Source organism: Mercenaria mercenaria, chromosome 18 (assembly GCF_021730395.1).
Source record: "Mercenaria mercenaria strain notata chromosome 18, MADL_Memer_1, whole genome shotgun sequence".
NCBI lineage: Eukaryota > Metazoa > Mollusca > Bivalvia > Venerida > Veneridae > Mercenaria > Mercenaria mercenaria.
This window is the reverse complement of record NC_069378.1, coordinates 33474427-33493129: the sequence shown is the minus strand read 5'-3', so window position 1 is coordinate 33493129 and position 18703 is coordinate 33474427. Positions and strand designations below refer to the sequence as shown.

The window sequence follows — 18703 nt, the reverse complement described above, 5'->3', positions numbered from 1 at the left end:
AAGACACTGTGTTAGACTGAGAGACAGACACACGGACGAACAGACTGTCCGGCAGATAAAACAATTCAAGATACATTTTAGTTAATCTATTACAAAATCACCTGTTTCAGCTCTTTAAACATTTGGCTTTTTGCTGCTCTTCCTTGCATAGCGTCTGTAACAATAATCTTAGCCAGAGATTTAGAACTGCCAGGCTTTCCCACCAAGAACAGTGGTATTCTCAGTTCTATACAAACTACCATCATAAACACATTTTCTTTCAATGCCTGATTACGAGCAATGTTCTCTTCAAGTTCAAGAGAATCCAGAACAACTTCTTCAAAACTTAAAATAAAGATATATAATATGAAAGTATAATTTTTTGGTAAATTTTCAATTGCTTTAAAAGGGATTTTCATATAATTGTTAGCATCTCAAGTAACGTGTCTTGTTAAAAAATCTTAATAAAAAGTTTACTCTTGTAATTACTGAGATTAAACATCTTATGAATTAAGAGCTCTGTTTGTGTTCTCTAAAAATGTTTTCGCAAAGGGGACTCTTATGATATGGGGAAAGTAATTCTTATTTTCACAGGCATAAAATAATAATACAGAGTTTTGTTTTCTTAGTCTGAGATTGCTTACTGCACATGAACAACCTTTGTGAAAAAAGTTTTTAGAGCTTTATATTCTGAAAATGAATTCGGACAGCTGAAGCATTATGTTATAAAATCACAGTAATTTCTTTCGAAAATTACACTTACCTAGTGTATATTTTTTCAAGAAGATGTTCACTTGAAGAAAAGTATCCAAATGCATAGCATCAACCTCAACATCAACCTCAGTATATATTTCTCTTGATTTGCTCTAAACTTAAATACTTTGAAATGACAGAAATACATAATAACTATGTTATGACAAATGATTAAGTTTTACCAGTCAATTTCGGCTAGAAAACGATCAGAATCACCTGCCAGCGCACATGGTTCTTTGAAATATTTCACAATATGTCTTCTGTAATCATTTCTGGTTGTAAGTGAGGCATGATAGCAAACACCAAGAGCAAGTATCAAGGATCTTGTTTCGTCAGTTATTCTCTGGAAAAATAGCATACATGGTGTAAAACGTTATACACTGAATATGTAATATATGTTAAGCGGTATTTATATTTTTATTTGATTAATTTAGAAAAATACCGTTACTGAATGACATTGAATAGACCATTTATTATTTTGCTTAAAACTAAATATACTAAACTTATATACAGTTGTCCCATTTACTGAAGCTAAATTTAATGATTGTTTTATAAAGCAAAACCCATAATAACATTAACCTGATATTCCACAATACATTTCCTTTTAAGTGTACGTGTTTAAATTCAGAAAATTATATGTATTGTTTTGTTTTACAGTTGTAATGATAATTCTAATGAGAGTGAAGGCAAAAGGGCTTAGTGTTTAAACGTATTTCTTAATTTTTATTGTAACCTGAGAATGGATCAACTATTGTACTTATTCTTAATTTAAACAAGTTAAACGATTCACCGGAAAGCGGGTTACGACATTACAGGTATAGGATAAATATTCAAGATAAATAATTATATGAATAATACATTTACAATCAAATCCATGACCCTTTTAGTCGAACAGATTAGAAACCGAAGTTTTTAAAATTTACTCTTTTTTTTGTAACAAAACGTTTATGTCAAGTCAGTGTACAATGTATACGCGTACCAGTTACTTTTTAAGCAGTTACATCAGTGTAACAGACTGAACATATTTCTGCTCTAACTGGGAATCTGACCAGTTCATACTTCTTATACCTAAGACAGACACTCCATGTCGCTATGAAACCCAGCTCAATAGCAAGGAAGTATAAGTGTATTCTTGTTTCGTTTATATTGATTACTGGCCATACTAAAGCGCTGTCTATATTTTAACTTGTTTTGTATCCGTTTCGTATTCATTTCGTCTTTTTTGTTGATAGCATTTCTTTCCCTTTCCCTACTCCACATCAACCCCCTTGCTTTTACGCTCCTCTCACTTTAAGTGAGGTTATGTTCCGACCATCATTTTGGCGACTGGCTATCCTTTGGCGTGCACCACTGTGTTGTTTTCCTAGCTTGCATGGTTGTTTGCTTTGTGTTTGTCTGCTCACGTGCGTGTGTGTAACTGAGTGTGCGTGCGCCTGTTAGTATGTATGTATGTACTTTGCATATACTTGAAATGTAATTCTTGCTAGATTTTTGAAGCAATCCTTCTGCCATATCATTTCACTACAGTTTGATTTTGTTGCGTGCCATCTTTGCGATACATGGTTGTCTTGTTGTGTTTGGAATGCTCTGTGCTTCCGGCAAATCTACCTTAAACTTTTACTTTTTAGCTCGACTATTCGAAGAATAAGTAGAGCTATCCTACTCACCACGGCGCCGGTGTTACACCTTGGTTAAGTTTTTCGTACCAGTCCACTTTTTGACGAAGTCTTTTGAGTTAAAGCTTTGAAACTTTCAACACTTGTTTACAATCACAATGGCCAATTATAGGCAAGAGCTTATAATTCCATCAAGGATTTTGGCTGAATAATGGCCGCTTTTGACTTAGAAATCATGGTTAAGTTTTTCGTACCAGTTCATATTTTGACAAACTCCTTTGAGATAAAGCTTTGAAACTAACTTTCAACACTTGTTTACCATCATCATGTCCAGTTATAATCACGAGTACATAACTCCATCAAGGATTTTGGCTGAATTTTGGCCCCTTTCTACTTAGAAATCTTGTTTAAGTTTTTCATACCAGTTCATATTTTGACAAAGTCTTTTGAGATAAAGCTCTGAAACTTTCAACACTTGTTTACCATAACCATGTCCAGTTATAGGCAAATGTACATAACTCCATCAAAGATTTTGGCTGAATTAGGGCCCCTTTCTACTTAGAAATCTTGGGTAAGTTTTTCGTACCAGTTCATATTTTGTGTAAAGTGTTTGACATATGGCTTTGAAACTGTTATCACTTGTTCAGTATAACAGTCTCTATCTGTAAGAAAGAGTACATAACTCTGTCATTTATTTTGGCTGAATTATGGCCCGTTTTCGACTTAGAAATTTGTTCTGTTTTCATACAAGTCCACGTTTTGTCAAAACTATTTGACATATGCCTTTTAAACTTTGAACACTTGTTTATCATCATGATTTCCATCTGTAGACAAGAGTACATAACTCAACTATTTTGGCTGAATTATGGCCCTTTTTGGACTTTGAAATTGGTTCACACATTGCCATTTAGTGCAAGACTTATCGAAATCCACAAATACAGGAATATTGTTTGTATTATCTGTTTGTTTTCTTTTTGTCTGAATATCTGTGTTGATATTTTGACCCCATTCTTCAATCAATTCTTCGAATAGTCGGGAGCGCTGTCGTCAGACAGCTCTTGTTTATCTACCCTTCTACCTACATCCACCCAATTTTATTCCTTGGCCCTTAAATTCCTGAATATTAAACCTCTTCTAGGGTGTCTATTCATATTTAATTGCCAGTCATGCCAATATAACAGACTGCAAGTCTTTCAGCCCTGACTAGCAATCGAACCGGGAACCTCTCAAACCTAAAACTGACACGCTACCACGTCGCTATTAAAGCTAACTCCATTAAAAGGAAACCCTTTTGCAGCAATTTTACTTACTTTACAAATCTGTACTTTTTTATCATCTTTCTTACTTTTTCATTCACATTATTCTGTGTTAGACCACACGAATTTGAAAAATGCAATTTCGACTCTATCTGTGAAACATGAAACTTTCAGAATATTTGAAATACAACAAAACACTTCTAAAATTAACTTTTAAATGAATATTTTTAATGTGCTAACAGTATTAATATGATTCAAGTTAAGTACAACATTCTGAACGTTTTTACTGCCACTAGACACGTATGGAATAATGTATAACTGTTATCCGGATATTGTATAATATAGAAGAAACTCACAAACAAACTTATTAAACATTAAGTATATGTAGCAGATTGGCAAAGATGCTCTAAGTCGTCAGGCACCCTATTTTCGTTTTGGTGCTTTTTTGTTGAGACGCTCTCTAAGCTCCAATCTGCCATAAAATATGTCAATAAACTGATTGATTTGCTTTTTTCACTTTTCATAGGTAATTATTTGAAGTTTAAGCCCAACATATCACGTTTTTAGAGAATACATATTCCTTTCATTTTATGATGTAGATAACATTTTAAGATTGAGGAGAACGTTCGCTTTATGTATTAATAAAATCAAGTTCATATGTTTGATATATAATAAATAAATGTTATTAACACTTATTGGTCAGGATGCGAGTGTTAATTGGTAATTAATATTTAACGTACATTCATTTATGTTGTGCAATAAGAATAAAGAAGACGGAAACTGCCAAAAAGGAACAGTAAACACTAAAATGTAGGGATATATCAATATGACCTGACAAAACGAATATTCTTTAAACACATATTCGATTAATGCCAGAATATTTTTATTGCTTTTTATCTTTACTGTTTTACATGCACTAATAACTAGATCAGTATCAAAAGTAACATTTGTCAGTATTGCCATTTTTCCAACATGTGCCAATTATTAATGTCAGTATTGGTTTACCAGTATTATTTTGCATTACCTTTGTTCACTATACAAGATACATGTTATTGTATGCATGTTCTAATTATCAAGTGTGTTCACTTTTAGCCTATAAAACACTCTGAGCATAAAGCTGACCAATCATATGTCCATTTTAAAATTGTAATCAGTTGTTATGCAACTTATCATATATGTCGATTTTAAAATCGTATGTAATTGTTATGCAATTGCTCTTTTAGCTCCAATCCGCAACAAAAGATGCAAAGGAACTGATTGACTAGTTTGTTTCGTTCTTCTATAGAGACAACTAGTATCTCAAATAAAGTGATCTTACGCCGGACTTGCAAATACAGTAAGCGGATGACAAACAAAAACTGTAACAGGAAAATACCTTCCATCGTTGTGGCATTTTCTTTTCCGCCAGGTTAAACATTGTTCTTTTTCCCTTGCTCTTATTATAAAACCAACACATCACTTGTAGTGTTCTCTCAACGTCTCGAAGTGAGACAAAACTGCACTCATCCTTAAAATGTGATAAACCGTATAATTTCGTAAATATACTGATCCAGTTACCTTTTAGTATGAACTTAAGCGCCATTTCTATTATATGATACATTCGTTGTACAGATAAATCATAGCTTTAAGTCAAAACTTCCAGAGATAAATTAAAACAAGAGGGTCATGATGACCTTGGATCGCTCACCTGAGTAATTGGGCCTATATCTTCTAGAGTTTTAACAGGTATTTTCCCTTTGATTTGACCGGGTGACCAAGTTTATGACTCCACAAGTTTCAAACATTGCATAGAGATCATAAAGATAAAATTTCTGATAAAATTGCATGGAGACAGGTTTATAAATGTGGTCTCTAGTGTGTTAAAAGCTTTTCATGCGATTTGAGCACGAGACCTAGTTTTTGACCCCACATGACCCAGATTCGAAATTGACCTATAAATCATCAAAATTAACATCTGATAAACTTGGGCTAGGGATCTTCATGATACACATTTGGTCGAGTTTCATGAGAATAGGGTCATAAGTGTGGGCTCTAGAGTGTTAACAAGCTTTGAATTTGATTTGAGCGTGTAACCTAGGTTTTTAATTCACATCATCTAGATTCAAACTTGACCGTGGAATCATCAAGTCAAACATTTTGACTTAGTTTCATGAAGATAGGGTTCAAAATGTGGCTTTTACGGTGTAAAATAGCTTTTTTAACGGGTGACCTAGTTATTTACCCCACATGTCCAAGTTTCAAAATTAGTTTAGAGATTTTTAAGATTAACATTCTGACCAAGATTCATAAAGATAGGGACATAAATTTGGCCTCTAAATAGAGTATGAACAAACTTTTTCTTTTATTTGACCGGTAGACCTAGTTTTTGACCCCATATGACCCGGTTTCGAACCTTACATAAATTTGTTCAGATAACTTAGGTTTTAGACCCACATGATTAAGATATGAATTTGACATAGCGGTCACCAAGATAAACATGAGACATGGTCATAAATGTTGCCTCTAGAGTGTTAACAAGCTTTGATCGAGTGACCTAGTTTTTGACTCAAATAACCAAGATTCTAGAGGTCATCAAGACAAACATTCTGACCGATTCTAATGTGTTTCAAACTTAAAATATGGTCTCTAAAGTGTTAACAAGATTTTTCTTTCATCTGGCCTAACGACCTAGTTTTTGAACCCACATGACAAAGTTTCTAAATAGGCCTGATGATCATAAAGATAAACACCCTGACCAAGTTTCGTGAAGGTGTGGTTGTAAGTGTTGCCTCTAGAGTGTTAACAAGTTTTTCATTTGATTTGACGGGTGACCTACTTTTGACCCCCACATGACCCAGATTCGAACTTGGACTTGAGGTCATCAAGACAAACATTCTGAAGTTTTGTGAAGATAGGATTATAAATATAGAGTGCTTACAAGGCAAATGCTGACGGACGACGGACGACGGCGGATGCCGGACAATGGCCGGTCACAAAAGCTCACCTGAGCTAAAAAACGTTAATCTTCAAAAGTCAAATCGTCTTTTGGGTGTGTATATATTATTGGAGAGCAATATGCTATGGAAATAGAAATGTTTTTCAAAATTTCCGCTATTTCGACGGTTAAATATTATGTGCTTTTTAAGAAAACTGTGAACAGATAAGTAGGGAAATGAAATCAACCATGAATAGCAAAGAGGCTGTCCGACGGATGGAGACTTACCCTATGCCATCTTTATCCAAGGGAAACAATTTGTTTACATGGTGAAATTGTTTAGTGAACACCGTTTGTTCATCCCAATCCTGTCCATTATATATCAGTGCAGTATAAAAGTAACCTATCTATCTTACATGCAATGCATATTAAGACAGTCATGCATCTAACAGTCCTGAAATTGATCTCATTTTTCATAGTTCTAGATATTTTCCCATACTTTGACGCATATATGTGAGTAAACGAGATTGCTCTCTTTCCAGCAGTAGCCTTTTCAACAGCTTTTACCTTTTGAAATTCTGTGACTTTTTCAAAGAAAATCGTCTGTTTGTTGACAAATTGCACCACAGAAAATGTCATACTTTCCCCAGGGCATTACATGATTTGATCTTTACATAGTTTTTTTTATTCAGATTTCTAATCCTTGTGGCAATTATGCATGCTTTTTTCCTAGAGGTAAAATGTGCATAATTTGCATGAGGTATAGGTCAATAGCCACCTAAGCCTACCATAAAGTCTTAGCGGAGTTGTCTACATTTTTTCCAAATTCTTTTTCAGGAAACGATATTTGTTTCAGTCTGTGTACTTTGATGCAGTAAACTATACATATATCTAAAATGGACAGTTCATACTTGAAGTTTGAATTTTAGTTCCACTGCCTATATAACGGACCAAAACAGAAATTATTGTACTGAAAAACTTGCGATAAGTGATAGCATGTTTGTCATTTTTGAAGTAGCCAAAATGTAAGAAATACCTTTAGGTTTCTCATGTAGTCTTGCGATGCTGTCAAAATGGTGCTTATCACATCCAGTAAATGTTCATCATATCTAAGCCTGCCATACTTCCGTACCACTGATGCGCTCATATCACCATTCTAAATTTACGTAGCAATATAAAGCACAGATACTGACATGATAACGATTTAATTGACTAGCATGCAATACAAGAAAAGAAGTGAGACTCAATTTGACAAAACCGATTTAGTTAAAATATTTTACAAAGTTATCTAGAATGTTTCGGAAAACATCTGTACCAAGAAATTATGAATGCCTTTGTACAACTTAAAAGAAACTACTATGGATAGTATTTGCTTTAAATACCAGTCACTCCAATAATGTTTCTCAAAACTGAAGTTACAAAAGCTGTCTCAAATTACCAAATACAATAATGTTTCTTGTCTGTAAACGGGTCTATTCTTGATAGAGAATGTCAAATATTCTCTTTTTGAACACTGAAGTCACGTAGAAAACTGGCTATACGACTTATAATAGTTCGTTTTTCACAGAAAAAAATATTTTGAATTCAACTTCTTTTTTATAAAAAAGGTAGTCTATCTGGTGATTATTAAGATCTTAAAAATGAGAACTTCTTCAGCATTCTAAAATATTTTCAATTAAACTGAAACAGCTGTTTAGAAAATACACGTTGTGTGATGGATCACATATAGTTATGTACATACAAATGTGTATATATATTATTTTTGTGTCTATGCAGTTGCTCATCTTGAGAGTTACATTTATAATCAAAAATTAAAATTAAATTTACATAGCCTATGTAACAGCAAAATAAATTGTACTTGCAATCATATATCGTCGAACCATTTGCCGAATATACAAATTTTCTACGGAAGAGTCAAGCTGACCAAAATCCCACACGAAGGCCATAAGACTTTGGGGCAATGGCTGAACTCGGTATACCAAATGCCGCATGGGTATTTTACCAAATCTATCCTTTGTATGAGTAGAAGCCACGTGATATCCTAACCCTGCTTTATCTAATTTTTTTATAAGATCATCTGGGTGCCTAAAAATTTTAATAACAAAACAATGACCATTGAATTATCATAGTTACTTTAATTCGGAAAGCTTTAATGACTTTACATGTTTTATATAAAATTTGGGGTATTACAATTGATATCATTTCCTTCACCTACCACAATATCTTCAAAAAGTATCTCTCAACATGAATTAAGAGCAAACGTTAAACATTCTTGCTAAGCGGACTTGAAGTTTTGGAATATTTATCGATGCTTGATAAATTCATTGGTGTAGGTAAATATAAACGCAGTTATTCGGGAAAAATACTCAAAAGGATGACGTCTTCTTATATCATTTGTACATAATGGTATTAAAGGTAAAGACATTACTCTCGTAATTGCCTTAACAGAGACCCAAGAGCTGAATTCCACTTTGCATTTTTTTCATCTATATATTGTAGAAGAGTTATCTATTACTTTTTACGACACGAATTCTTACAGATGTAATAGAAAATACAATACTTACTTTCGGTATGGATTACATGCTGCTACAAATTTCAAATTTTTACAAATATCTAAGGGCCTGCCTTCCATTGTATGATCACACATGATCTCTTTTATAAGACCTATTGACTCGGTTGTGTTTGCCTCGTCAAAGAACAGGACAGTATACATATCTTCCCTGAATTTTCTGTTTTCAATGGCCACTGTTTCTGCTTCTTTAACTTTGGATTTTATATCTTCATTGGAAACGCCACCATGAACCTTAAATTATGAATTCGGAGTAAATCAAATGCAAAGTCAACAGTTTTAGAAAAGATAAAAGCAATTAACTAAAAAATAAAACAACGAAAACAAAACATCATCTATACCTTCATAATGATCATGTTTCTAGCTTTAGGTTTGTGCGTTTTTTCGTCCCTCGGAACCATCAATTCACATAAGAACTTCACGAGTCGGGTTTTTCCACATCCTGTTTCTCCCATGACAATGACAGGTATACCGCACCTTTAAATATGCAGATGTGAGAAAATTAATATAAATCAAACGTTTATCGCTTGACATAGCATTTTTAGAAAATGAATGAAGCATGCTTCTTTTTGTACTTTAATGTTTATACATTTAAGAAATGTTGTAGAAGAAGCCATACATTCTACAGTTACAAACTGATTTTATAAGAGAAAAAAAAGCGGAAAAAGGAGTTACTAACCTAAATCGCATATAAACAGCCATTATCTTTTTGCAGTTGTCTGTCGTCAACTCGTACGTATTGTCATATACCGCTTCTTTATGTGCGTCTACACCCATTACTCTACACAGTCGTTCAATCTTCTGCTTCCTTGAAATATATTTATGTACAAGTATATCTAACAAGAGTCATAATAGTTATTCTCTTGATGAGGTTTTCGAAGCAGCGGTCGCTATTAAACTATGTAATACCATAAAGTTATTTTCTTCAATATATTTATACCGTTATATTATACGTACTCTTAGACAACAATGCAGATTGTATCTCTGTTATAATAAAATGTGTATTTATGAGAATTTATTAAATGTATTCTGGCATTATGAAGAACAGTACTTAAACGTTATAGGTAAGCGTTTAAAGACACTTATCCTTAAAGAGCTGGAGAATCGAACGATAATTTTTTTAATATGATGCGTTAATCTAACAAAGAGATAACATTATCAACAGAAAAAAGTAACAAATAAAGTATCACCTGAGCAATTTATCAAAATCCTCTTTTATCGGCACTTTATTTGCAATAAGAGCATGGCACAAATCTGGTGACATAATACGACGCTCAAGAATAGCATTGGTCTCGATGTCTACTAGATCACCATACGCGTTGATGTTAAATCCAAGGAATGTAAATGTTTCACCGTCCTCATTAAAAAACAAATACGGATGTGGGCTGTTTCAAAGAAAATATTTTTTGAAATTTATGTTAGAAACGTGAATAAATGTAAAATGTCTAAGAATCTAACAATAAATGTAAACAAACGAATAAGTAAAAAGTTTTTTTAAAAATATTAACTGAAAAAGAATAGAATGTAACCAAACAAACTAATATATGAATTCTGTTATGGTAAAGTTGAATGTTTTCTATGCTCTCATGGAAAAGAATTTCAACAAAAGTGAATAAGGGTTTGAAAACTAATGATAACCGAGAAACAACTAAAATCAAAGCGTTTTGAAAAATGTACAATTAAAATCAAACGGACGCTTCAAAACATGCTTATAAAGAAAGGAGCCAGCTATCTGTTTGTTTGTTTGTTTTGTGCTTCCGAGAATCTACCCATACTCTTTACTTTTAGTGCCGTTTTTCAGTTATATAACGAAGGAGAGTTAACATAACGTGTGCTCCCGGATTCTGTACCAGTAAGAAAATGTTCTCCGCAAGTAATAGTTAACTTTTACACATGAACTAGAGGTGGAGAATGAATGATTTCAGAAGTAACGTCTTTCATCAAATCGCACAGAAAACAAACACCTTACCCGAGGATGGAACTCACGATTACTTGATCCGCAAGTCAGCACACTCCCTACTAAAAAGTTGGGCAAGCAAGTAATAAAGTAATTTTAATGTGTACACTTATTACATCTTTATATTTTATTTTCTTTAATGTCACATTTTCCGTTTAAATATTGCTTGTTATCAACTAAGATAAAAAAAACTACATATTAATTGGTTAAAAATTTAAACAAGGAAATGGACATTATGAATATTTATTTCATTACAGAAAAGCTACTTTTTCATTTAAACAAATATCGCACATCTTAAGAACAATATTAGAAAGAATATTAAGACACATATCTCACAGTATATAATTATCATGAAGCTGACACTTGTTGGTTAATATATCTCATTTATATTTATATGCTAGCTGTATAAAAACAAAATAAAATATATCACTTGCTATAGTTATCAGACAAAACATAACTCCAACGTTTTATGGAGCATATTTAACTCTATGGGCTACAGTACAGGCTATTAGCACCTCAGCATGACGTCTCATTTTTATGAGGATTTGACCCCTAGTTCCTTCATGGTTTGTTATTTATGATGTTAGTCAAGATGTTGCCTGTACTTTATTCAAGGAATACAAACATTTGTAACTTGAAATAAGAGATTTTTTTCAGATTTTAAAACAAATCAGGAACATGAAAACTAGAAAATAACTTTAAGGTATTTAAATATTTACTATTCATATAAAAAGGCATATAAGACACGTATGGATATTTGATAAATAAAGGGGAGAATATTGTCTATTATGTATGCATATGTTTATGATAGATGATAATACAATTTTCGAGAAAAAAAAAAGAACAAACAATTAATTTGTACTCTTATTGTCTTATTATAATACCCTGAAATCCTGAAAATACCGGTTTTGATAATAAGCCGGTCTCGAAAATAAGCCACCATTTCAGTACAAACAAAAAGGACTTATAAATAAGCCGCACTCAAAAAAAAAGCCGTCCATTTTTAGCTCGACGATTCGAAGAATAAGTAGAGCTATCCTACTCACCACGGCGTCGGCGTCACACCCTGGTTAAGTTTTTCGTACCAGCCAACATTTTGACAAAGTCTTTTGAGATAAAGCTTTGAAACTTTCAACACTTGTTTACCATCACCATGTCCAGTTATAGGCAAGATTACATAACTCTGTCAAGCATTTTGACTGAATTATGGGCCCTTTTCACTCAGAAATCTTGGTTAAGTTTTTCGTACCAGTTCATATTTTGACAAAGTCTTTTGAGATAAACTTTGAAACTTTCAACACTGGTCAACCACCACCCTGTCAAGTTGTAGGCAAAAGTACATAACTCCATTAAGCATTTTGGTTGAATTATGGCCCCTTTTTTACTTAGAAATCTTGGTTTAGTTTTTCGTACCAGTCCTATTTTGACAAAGTCTTTTGAGATAAAGCTTTGAAACTTTCAACACTTGTTTACCATCACCATGTTCAGTTATAGGCAAGAGTACATAACTCTATCAAGCATTTTGGCTGGATTATGGTCCCTTTTGACATAGAAATCTTGGTTAAGTTTTTCCTACCAGTTTATATTTTGTATAAAGTGTTTGACATATGGCTTTGAAACTTTTATAACTTGTTCAGTACAATAGTCTCTATCAATAGGCAAGAGTACATAACTCTGTCATATTTTTGGCTGAATTATGGCCCTTTTTGAACTTGAAAATTGGTTCTGTTTTCGTATATGTCAATGTTTTGTCAAGACTATTTGACATATGGCTTTTAAACTTTAAACACTTATTTATCATCATGATTTCCATCTGTAGGCAAGAGTACATAACTCTGACAACTATTTTGGCTGAATTATGGCCCTTTTTGGACTTTGAAATTTGTTCAGTTTTTATTACAAGTCAGTGTTTTGTCAAAACTATTTGAACTGTGGCTTTGAAACCTTTAACACTAGTTTATCAACATGATTTCCATCTGTAGGCAAGAGTACATAAGTCTATCAACTGTTTTGACTGAATTATGGCCCTTTTTGGACTTTGAAATTAGTTAATTTTTTCATACAAGTCCATATTTTGCCTAACATATAACATAACATATTTGCCATCATGATCACACATTGCCATTTAGTGTAAGACTAATCGAAATCCACAGATACTGGAACTTTTTTTGTTTAATCCATTTTTTTCTTTTGTCTGAAAATCTTTGAAAATATTTTGAGCCCATTCTTCAATCAATTCTTCGAATAGTCGAGCGCGCTGTCATCCGACAGCTCTTGTTTAATCGGTAATAGTTACAACGGCTTTGTTAGGACACCATATGAGATAGCAAAAGTTACCAACGTGTACATATCAGATTCATTTCCACACGTAATAGCAATAAAACATACTTCATACTTTTGAATAAAAAAAGTCAAAACATTGCAAGTGTTGCTGATATTTAAAACCCTGGACAAATTAAAACTTTAAAAGCAAATAAAAATTCCTGTCTCATATTGGGTATGGATATATAGATGATCCACCTGCGAACAAAGACCACTATTTCAAAACCTGTCTGCCATGATTTTTATCTCCCATCAGGCGTTTTTCAAAGATATATTACATGTTAAGTGAGACAACCTATAAACTAAAAACAACTTTTTGTTGTTCCCATGCGTGTTCTTTTAAGACAGGTTTGACTGTAAATTCTATAATTTCAAAGAAAATAGAGAAACGCATGCGGGTGCCATCGCTCATCTGCAAGTGCTGGTCAGTATGTAAGAAAAGAGTTATAGTTCAGATTTTCCAAAAAAAGAGGGCCATAATTCTGACAAAATGCAGGTAAGAGTTATGGTTCTTGGTCACCTAATGATGATTAACAATTATAGCTGTAGCTCTTATATGCTCTGAGAAAAGGTGAACCTAAACCAAAATTTTAACCAAGAAACTCAATCTTTCTAAGGTCAAAGAAGCGATATTGCTGTACCCATCTATCATTTTTACACCACCTTGAAAAGTTTGTAACGGCCGTTTTAGATTTAATTTATCTTGCTTTTCACTTCGCGATAAACACTGTACACTTCTTCTATAAACGCATTCTTTTTATTTGTACTGTCTTCTTTGAAGATTTTAAATAATTTTGAAAACTTCATACTTCAATATAGAAATCGAGTTGTGTTTGAACAGTGTGTATGTGGTAACTTTAATATTTTTCATTCAACAGAAATTTAACTATGTAGTACACTAGTGAAAAGAAGATTTTGGTACACTAATAACTAGTCTGATAAAGCATTATATTGTTTTCCAGCCTGTTCGTCACTGATTCTAGTCTATTTCATATGATTTTGCATGTTTTACAGGAACAGATTTATCGCTCAAATAGTAGACTGACTAAATAGTGAAAAATGAGGCAAAATATTATAAAAATGTTATTTTAGGGCCTAGTGACAATGTTGCTTTCACTGTTTCATTTTTGCTTAAAATTCCATAATTATGTGTCTGTGATAACAATATGTAGCAACTTGATAACAATATGCAGCAACGTAAACATAAAGCTTTGTCCACTCGGTATGGCAATTCTGATTTTGATATAAACAGAGAGGAGGAACACAAATCTATATAGTAGAAATCTTCAAAATTGTAGTTTGCAACATTTTTAATGTGCCATTTAATTTATCAAAATAACTGAATGAATAATGATAATAATAACTAAGAATAGAAACAAAGTACGATATGCCAACCTTGACCCATTAAAAATTTGCATTTGTTTTCAGATTTAAGTTCAGACAAATAAAGGAGGTAATAATTCTGCCTTCTGCAAACAGTGCAGACCATGACTAGCCTGTGTAGATTAACCATGGTCTACGTTGGACAAAATTCTGTCTGTAATGTCTTAATAAATATCTATAACAAAGGGTGCATTAAAAATAACAAGGTCAGTATTAAAGATCCGTGTTATTTGGGAGTCAGTCAAAAATACTACATCTTTTAAAACATGTACAATAAAATTGTCATACTTTTTATATCCTAGTAATTCTCTTTTTTCTCTTTTGAGAAATGAAAATTCAAATAGTATTGGTGTATGAGACGTGCAAAATGGATATTGGATATTTCTTGTAGAATGATATAAACATTCAGTACACATATTGGCTGATAATCATCTTGGAAGAAATCCTAATGGGAGATTTATTGTTCCCATGCAGTGCGAGGCTGACCTCTAAAACTTATTAATTTTAAAAAAGAAATTGATAAGAGTATTATTTTCCTGTACATAACGGTTTAACCTTGATCACCAGTGAGCAAGATTATGTCGAAAAATAACTGAGTGAAGTTATAAAACAAAATTATCAATTATCAAATGAACGGATCTTGGAAATTTATTGGAATTGTATAATGTTTCCAAATCCTCCCCATTATCTTCATCTATTGGTAGATGTAGCGGAGTGGTTAATCGGATAAAATCCTTTCCCCCATAGCACCGATATTCAGTTATTTTTTGTGTTTTATTCACTGGAGAATCGTCAGCTGAGTTGCTATTGAAGATAGAAGATGCATTTTCGGAACACAACTGGGCTTGTTTTAATGAATGTATCAATACACTTTCGTTTGTTTATGACGAATTTTGCAGTTGGTGTAATTGCAGGAGGTGTAAATTTTGCATAGGCTTCAGCAAATCCAGTTCCCGGTTTGAATTTAACATTGTGATTTTTGTGATTTTCAAAGACTTGCAGTATCGAGACTTGGCTGAGCGTTCCTCAGAGCAATTCACAAAATTCAACTGATAAGAGTTTTTATGTTAATGCAAATGTTCATTTTGGCTGCATTTTGTTATGATTCATGGTGGAAAATTTGTGTATGCATGTGATGACTTTTATATGCACATAACTTACTTTTATAGATTAATTAAGAGTTGTTGTTGTTATTGTTAAAAGACTTAATTTTTGTTTGTTTGTTTTGGGTTTAACGCCGTCTTACAACAGTATTGCAGTCATGTAATGGCAGGCAGTTAACCTAACCAGCGTTCCTTGATTTTGTACCAGTACAAACCTGTTCTCCGCAAATAACTAACTTCCAAATTCCCCACATGAATTATCTGAGGTGGAGGACGAATGATTTCAGACACAATGTCTTTTATCATTGTTATTTTTTTATATAACGTTGAACGTTCCCATTAAAGATGAAGAATTAAAACTGTCAAGCTTTCCTAGAACCGTAGAAAATGACTAATTATTAAGTCACTTGAACATTAGCCTAGCAAAGTTCGATGCAAGACTTGATATCGAGAAAATACAGTAACATAGAACAAGAAACTGCAGTGAACTAAATTAAGTTCTATGAAATATATAATTTAAAATATGTACTAATTCTATAGAAATACTACGTGACATTCATACCTGCTTTCCCACGTCCTCTTCATCTGGTAGTTATGTAGTTCTTTTTTGACATCCCCATTTCTGTGTTCACTACTCTCCTCACTTATATTAAGGGAACGGCTAGAAAAGTCCTTTAAAAGGGTTTAAAAGTACTTTATAAATTTTTGCAACAAAATTACCAAAAAGAAAGTTCAACCGATTTTAGAAAAGCCACCGTGTGCACGACTTCATCTAACTTTATACGTATTCAACAATTCAAACAGGTGTAAAGATATACATATAAGAAACGAGGATCATTACTATTTTTCTACCGCCTACATTGTAATCTACACTCTTGTTAAATTGAACAGTCACAACACGATAAAAACACACATTTAATTGCCTGTTTAAAAAGATTATTCTACCTCAAACTAATTACTGTCTGAAACAAGATTGTCAAAAAATTGAAACGAATTGCTATCTTTTACATGAAAAGTCTGATTCCCCGGACTTTGACTCGAGCGTACATTTCGTCATGACGGCGGTTAGATATGAAATTTAAAAGAAATGCATTGAAATGTTAAATGTCATAACATGCTTTGAAATGTTTAATGTCATGACATGCTTTGAAATGTTAAATGTCATGTTAGACAAACGTGAAAAAAGTTATCCAAATCTATTAATAAATTTTAAATGATTATTTTAAAGGGTCAATGTTAGTTTAAACAGCGTATATCAAGAATTCCTGGCGATTCAAAATAACTGACTTGGTAAAATTACCCTCGACATCGGAAGTAGACACCGTTGGACGAACATTGAAAATCCAGGCAGTATATCTTGTGCAGCCTCACTGAAGAACACGTTCTTATTTTTCTCGAAGTCAAGTAATTGCCTGTACAGAAACTTCACAAAATGATGAATTTCAGACCAAGACGGGTTTGACACGCCACAATGTCTGAAATCAAAACATCAATTATCAGTTAATAATTTTGTCATTGCGATGGAAACAATAAAACGCCATAAAATATATACGTGAGACTTTGTCAGATATTGACATTGAAAGGAAACTATTAGAACAGGCCGTTATTGTTCAAGGAAGTTAATTTAAACTGTTACAGTCTAGCTTAACTGTTATGTGTTTGTCTCTAATAGCATCGACGAAATGCTCATAGTATGGCATTAACAGCCAATTCAACAATATTTAAGGTATTTACCTTCGCGTTACCTTTAAGACTAAGACTCTGCATGACCTCAGACCGATTGTGCATATACTTGAAAACGATAAATAATTCAACATAAATTCTTCACCTGATCCAATGGAAAATATAACAAGCTTTTAACTCATTTAAAGTCCATTTCTGTTTTTAACATGAAAATAATCGTAACATTATATTGACTACGAATGCCATCAGTTTCACAGAGAACGTATGGGTGTGTTATAGAGGGGATTAGGTGGAGGAGTAGGAGTTCTGTTGTGAGAGTAAGTGGGCGGGGGCGGTTAAATCATACTGAGTTAGGGGCAGGAGTCCCAGAGGATAAGATTTTAAAGTTTTCTATTCAGACATATAGACAAACTAGCTAGCCCCAATGTAGCCATGTTTTTAACAAATCAACATATTTTGAAGAAATTTCTTTTGAGGTCATCCTAAAAATATAGCCCAAGTTCCCCAAAACGAAACATCATTTCCCTCCTCAAAAAAATAAAAAATGTTTATATTTATTACTTCAAGGTTTATGATGTTGCTTGAAATCGCCTCTCGTCTTAAGTACCTCATTATCATTCCCTATCAACCCCACCCCTGTCCACCAAGAAATACATTTCTTAATCTTAGGTATTCAGTGTGATCATTCCCCTCCCAATGCTACATTTCCCACTCATATGTAGTAGAAACTTTAAAATTCTTCTTCACAGAAAACACTGACCTTATTTCAAACAAAGTCACAAAAATTTTCCTAGCATAACCCTCCACCAAAACTACTCAGTTAAAATGTCAGATGAGCACTATGGCCTTTATAACCCTTTTTTTGTAAACATAGAGGCTACCAACAGTTTAAAAGTTTCCGGATGTATATTAATCGAACGATGTCAGCAGATGACCCAATCCTTTTTATGTGCCAAATTGTCAACATGTTCCTACGATACAGGATTAAATACTGTAAATTGACGCGAAAAAAATTCCTCAAATACAATTATTATCGAGCACGAAGGAGACGAAAACATTACCACTTTGGCTTTACACAGAACATTATTATAGTCAGTATTATAGTTGTCATTACGCATCAGTCATATCCTAGTTTAACATTACCATACATGTAAATGAAAATCAGCAT

The 18703-nt window shown here is 33.0% G+C and overlaps 1 protein-coding gene across 1 annotated transcript in view; it reads right to left on the bottom strand.

Moving 5' to 3' along the window:
- LOC128550540 (E3 ubiquitin-protein ligase RNF213-like) overlaps positions 1 to 18703 on the bottom strand; it is a 131723-nt gene that overhangs the window by 27609 nt on the left and 85411 nt on the right. The window contains exons 36-46 of the mRNA XM_053529773.1: positions 17153 to 17327; positions 16415 to 16524; positions 10278 to 10472; positions 9767 to 9895; positions 9429 to 9564; positions 9083 to 9321; positions 8381 to 8603; positions 7555 to 7674; positions 4980 to 5111; positions 915 to 1075; positions 102 to 324 (exon numbers count right to left, since the gene is read on the bottom strand). Of these exons, the coding sequence (XP_053385748.1) occupies positions 102 to 324; positions 915 to 1075; positions 4980 to 5111; positions 7555 to 7674; positions 8381 to 8603; positions 9083 to 9321; positions 9429 to 9564; positions 9767 to 9895; positions 10278 to 10472; positions 16415 to 16524; positions 17153 to 17327 (1843 nt within the window). The remainder of the gene's footprint in view (positions 1 to 101; positions 325 to 914; positions 1076 to 4979; positions 5112 to 7554; positions 7675 to 8380; positions 8604 to 9082; positions 9322 to 9428; positions 9565 to 9766; positions 9896 to 10277; positions 10473 to 16414; positions 16525 to 17152; positions 17328 to 18703) is intronic.